The sequence below is a fragment of the Solanum pennellii genome, chromosome 9 (genome assembly GCF_001406875.1).
Source record: "Solanum pennellii chromosome 9, SPENNV200".
NCBI classification, from domain to species: Eukaryota; Viridiplantae; Streptophyta; class Magnoliopsida; order Solanales; family Solanaceae; genus Solanum; species Solanum pennellii.
The window spans coordinates 77,627,283-77,632,982 of record NC_028645.1 but is presented as its reverse complement, the minus strand read 5'-3'; the positions used below and the strand labels follow the sequence as shown (position 1 = coordinate 77,632,982).

General features: G+C 28.1%; 1 protein-coding gene across 1 annotated transcript; it reads right to left on the bottom strand.

Annotated features, from left to right (window-relative positions):
- On the bottom strand, positions 1-3,546 carry LOC107029647 (zerumbone synthase). The gene is made up of 4 exons (XM_015231080.2): positions 3,412-3,546; positions 2,976-3,041; positions 786-1,045; positions 1-704 (listed from the first exon to the last, which is right to left on the bottom strand). The coding sequence occupies exons 1-4, from the start codon at positions 3,429-3,431 to the stop codon at positions 163-165; spliced, it is 888 nt and encodes a 295-aa protein (XP_015086566.1). The 5' UTR covers positions 3,432-3,546; the 3' UTR covers positions 1-162.
- Between the last annotated feature and the right edge of the window lie 2,154 nt (positions 3,547-5,700).

Below are 5,700 nucleotides of genomic sequence, written 5' to 3'. Positions count from 1 at the left end.
TTTAGCAAGTTCTTAAGTTCCAACATCTCATATAACAACTTTAACACCGTAAAATTAAAAGAATTACACACATTTTTAATTTAAAATTAAAAAAATCTTCTTTTGGTTCATAATACTGGTGTTGAGTCAAATTAAATCATTCAAATTAAAACGGTAGGAGTACTATACTTGATCGGGCATGGGAAAGTTTAAACTCTTATAAGAGGTAAAACCTCCATCAATCATCAAGTTATGGCCACTAACATACTTGGCATCATCACTAGCCAAAAACAGAGCAGCATTAGCCACATCAATTGGCTCACAGTAGGCTCCTTTTAATTCACTAGTGCGATGCAACATTTTAACAAGAATTTCAGGTTCCAATTCCGGGAAATGCAATTTTATCTCATCCATATAGAACGGAGTTGGAATTGCAAAGGGCGATACACAATTGATTCTGATTCCGTTCTGACTTAGTTCTGCTGTAACTGATCTCATGATTCCGATCACACAGGATTTGGTTGTCGAATATGTAGGCTGCGCTAGACCTCCTATCACCCCTGTAATACTAGCTGTGCACAATATGGAACCGGTTTTACGTGGGATCATCACTCGAGCTGCGTGTTTAATCCCTGCTATCACCCCACGGACGTTGATAGCCATGACTCGATCAAATGCATCGAGGTCAAGATCAGCTATGCTCCGTGGAGTACAACATGGTATACCTACAAAATTTTAAAATTCATTTGAATTAAAGACAAGAATAGTATGAGTTACTGTGTATGTTGACTTCGGCCTCTGAATACCTGCATTGTTGTACATAATGTCGAGTTTTCCGTGGCTGGAGACAGTGAAATCCACTGCATTGGAAACGTCGGATTCTTTTGTGACATCGCAGACCACAAAAGAGGCGTTTGGCCCGAGCTCGGAGGCAGTTTCTTGGCCGATCTGATTTTGTACATCTGCTATTACAACTTTGGCGCCGTTGTTGATGAATTTCGAAGCGGTTTCTTTTCCGATTCCACTTGCTGCTCCGGTGATCAGCGCCACCTTGCCTTCAAGTTTCCTTGCATTTTACAAAATAAACTTACTTTCAAACTTTTGTATTCAGCGTACTCAGGTCCGGCCAGAGGATCAAGCCATTAAAAGGAGGGATTTAGGCCCAAAATTTTGGTCCATCCAAAAGATATTAGTTCAATTTTGATATCAATATTGAATATTTTGATTAATTTGATTTTGAGATATGAAAGACCGATTAAAAAGAAAAAAGAGTTTCAAACAAGACTTTTTCTTATTTCGAGGCTTGAATCCAAGACCATGATTAAACTAAAAAAATGCTACTAAATACGCAATGCTTTCATCCCGATTTTTTCAGAGCGAAATTTTAGATTGCAATGTACAAATTATCACAGCTACTAACAAGTCCACCAAACCAATTTCGAACATTTCTAAATAACACTCGATTCTGATAATGATATAAGTGTATTTCCTAAAATTAAAGCATGTGTAATGATTTGGGTAAGTATCGTAAAATGTATTTATATAAAGTGATAATAGTTGAAATAAGAAGGATATTTATGAAAAGTTATGCGCATCTTAATTGAAAATGGAAAGATATAAACTTTATATTCCTAAAGTATATGATTAAAAAAAAATATGTGGTGTTCCTTGTCTTATGATACTTGACATGCAATGTAGTCTATGCGAATAAATAAAATGATATACATGTGCTCAAGCAGCACAAAAAGATCTCGTCATTTTTGACGGCCATATGACATTTAAGAATAATACTTCACTCTCAAAATGTGTTGTGATTATTATTAAAAACATCAAAGAAAAAATAATTAAAATCGTTTATATTTTAAATTTTATTTATATATGTAACAATTTTTTATATTATTTCAAAATATATAAATTTTACTTTGAAATAGCCAAGTTTGATGTATTATTACTTCTTTTTCTAATAGGGAGTATTTTAATCCTAATTATAAGATTTTTTGACATAAAATTCAAATTTAAGCAAACTATAATATGTACATCGAAAATAAAAAAAATCACTTTCTAGTAAAGTCGATTCATATTTTTATCAAAGAGCAAAACATGAGGAAAGATGCAATACGATTAGCAATCGTGTTGGCTAGCTAGATCATTTCAAAATTTTACATTATAAATAAAAGGATAAAGGGTCTGATATACCCCTCAACTTTGTCATTTGGAGCTGATATACCCCTCGTTATAAAAGAGGCTCATATATGCCCTTATCGTTATACAAACGACTCACATATACCCCTGCTGTTACAAAATGGCTCACATATACCCTTCATTTAACGGAAGTTAAAAAATTAGTTTTAAATTCATATTTATTACTTCTAATTTTTTTAAAAAATTTATTTAGGGGTATATATGATTCTTCTATCAAAATTTACGGTATATTTTAATTTTTTTCATACATAAATTATTTTTTTACTTCTTTTACTATAATTATTTGAGTTTCTTATTCTTATTTTGTTTTGTCTTTCATTCCTTAGTTTAAAAAAAAAATTTTAATTATTTTTTTTGTGTCTATTGTAATTTAATTTCGTATTCGAAGAAAAAATTTGGTCATCTACAATAAATTTTACAATAATATTAGTGAAACATAAATAAATTTGATTATCAAAATAATAATTATAAATTAGTCATTGAAACAAAAAAAAGTCAAAAAAAATATGTTTGACGAGGATTAAATTTACTCATATGGGATTATATTTTTTAGAAAAAATAATAAAAATTTAGATTAAAATTATTATTTTTTCATTTCCGTAAGAGGAAAAGGGTATATGTGAGCCATTTGTTTACAAGTAAGGGTATATATGAGCCACTTTCATAACAAGGGGTATATAAGCTCTAAATGACAAAGTTGAGGGGTATATCAGACCCTTTTTCTTAAATAAAATAATTTAACACTCGTAATTTAAACTGTGATACATAAAACGGAGCGGAGAGAGAAAACACACCTCTCAACGTGAGTGGAGAAGTCTTTATTGAAAATTTGAAGCAGAGCCCTTGATTTGATGCCACCCCTGTTAATTGGTTCAAAATTAAACAGAAGAAAACAAAAAAAAAAAGAGATGTAAAGATAAGGTGCAGAATACGAGAGAAAATAAAAACAAAACTCAATACATCATGATACTTGAAATTATTTATGATTAAACACCTACTAAATTTAATTATTACCAATTGAAATATTTTTTTCCCCCACATCTAACTAGTTGTATTCAAATTTCAAATTAGAGGTGGATTGAGAAAGGATTCTGTAAATTCATGAACTGAATTATTGATTTTATATATATATATATATATAAATAATAAGATTATACTTATTCTGAATTTAACTTTTCTGTGTTGTTCTTTTTTTTGAAGGATTGATGAGAGTGAAGAGAGAAAACTAACCTTGAAGCTAATCTCAACATGTTGGCTTCTTCTTTCTTCTTCTTCTTCAGTTAGATGTAGTTTTCAGAGAAATTTGATTAGAAATATTTCTCTCACTACTCTCACTCTATATCTCAAGTCAATTGGGTATTAAATAATGAGATTAATTAGTATTTATTGAAGGTGGGACAATAAAATTATATGGTCTAGTTTATTTTTAGAATATTATTAACGAGTATTCCTTCTATTTCATATTAATTTAACTCTTGAGGTGTTTCACGTCCTTTAAAAAAAGTAAATTAAGATATAAATTTTTATTTTTATCCTTATTAATTATTATCAAATTTATGATTAAAATAACTAAATATTAATTAATCAGTAATTTTAATACTAACTAATGAAGTGTAAAATTGGATCTAAAAGAAATCTTCGAAACTAAATAATTAAATTAATTTGAAAAATGGAATATGTCTCAAAAAAATTAAATTAATATGAAATGGAGGGAGTATTGATAGTGGATAACAAAAATTACATAATCAATTTATTTTTAGAAATAATATAAAGCATTTTTATACTGTCTCTTTCATTTGTACTTGTCACTTTTTCCTAAAATAGATTTTCGATTTTACTTATTATTTTTGACATATCAAAAAAAAACTATTTTTTTAATATGTTTTAATCTTAGCATTAAATATAATTGTCCAAATAATTTAATAGAGATAGTATTGTAAAATATGATAAATATCATTTTTCTTAATATGTGTGTCAAGTTAAATTGTGATAAGTAAAAATAAATGAAAGAAATGTATTTATTAATATTTAAATAAAAGTAACAAAAAAGAGTATTATAGGTAAGTTAGACTAATTACCCCCTCCGTTTAAAAAAGGATAGCCTAGTTTGATTTGGAACGGAGTTTAAAACAAGAAAGAAGACTTTTTAATCTTGTGGTTCTAAACTAAAGTTATGTCAAATGTACAAAAATATCCTTTAATCTTGTGGTCTTAAACATGCCATGTGGAAAGTTAAAGTTAAAGTGTTGCAAAAAAAAAAATTAGTCACTTTTTTGAAACAAACCAAAAAAAATGACAATACTCTTTTTAAAACGAAGGAAGTATATTGTTTAAAATATTTACTAATTGACTTATTAAAAATAAGGTCTTTTACTATTTGTCTTCATCGTCATTATTCTCACTCTCATCTTAACACTATTAAAGCAATTACTTACACATACAAACTAATTTTAGTTTTTTAAATTATTATTGATTATAACAAAAAAAGGTCAAAAATATCCTTACATTATTCAAAATATAATATATTTACCATTAAACTATATTTCAGTTTAATCTTTTCCGTCAAACTATTGATTAAAAGTGTCCTTATTAACGGAAGTTATTAAATGCCATGCGGATGTCACATTGCACGTCAATAGGATTCTACTACCCATAGACTGAACGGAAAATGATCAAAAATACCATTAAACTATCCGAAATAGCTTATATTTATCCTTAAACTATATTTCAACTCAAAACTACCCTTCCCGTTAAACTATTGAGTCAAAAATACTTTTCTTATTAACGAAAATTATTAAATACCATGTGAATACTACATTGATGCCACATTGCACGCCAATAAGCTAGTTCGGATAGTTATAGTTTAACTCTTTTCTGTTGATTATAAGAATTTGACTAGTGGAATTTAATCTCTTTTATTCCTCCATCCATCCAATCGTAACTGGTCATATATATTTTAACCTTGGTGTTTCTTAAAATAAAAAATAATAATTAGTTCATCTAATGAGACCAATATTGTTACCGTTCTACTCGTGTGGCATAACTTTTTAATAACTAGTATTATGATTTTCTCCTATTACTTTAATGGCATAGATTTGTTGCTTCAATAGTGTTGAAGAAGAGCATCATGATAAATAATGACGACAAAATATAAATTGTAAAATAAGTCTTTACTTTTAGTAAGCCAATTAGAAATATGGTGATTGTTTCAATGGTGTATGTTTATTGCTTCAATGATGTTAAAAAGAGTGTAACGATATATTTAATTTAAAGTCCAACTTGCCTTATAATACCTTTTTATTAATAATATGTGAAAATACATTATAGCATGAGAAAATTTCATAAATAACAATCATAATAGACATAATAAGGCTTTGTAACTACAGTTTTGATAATTATGGTTCATAGCTATAGTTTTGTTTGCTATGGAGGTAGTAGTTTGTATATTTTGATTGTGAATATACATACAGATAAGGTAAGTATATATACATTTTATATTTATACGCTTAGGAGTTTTTC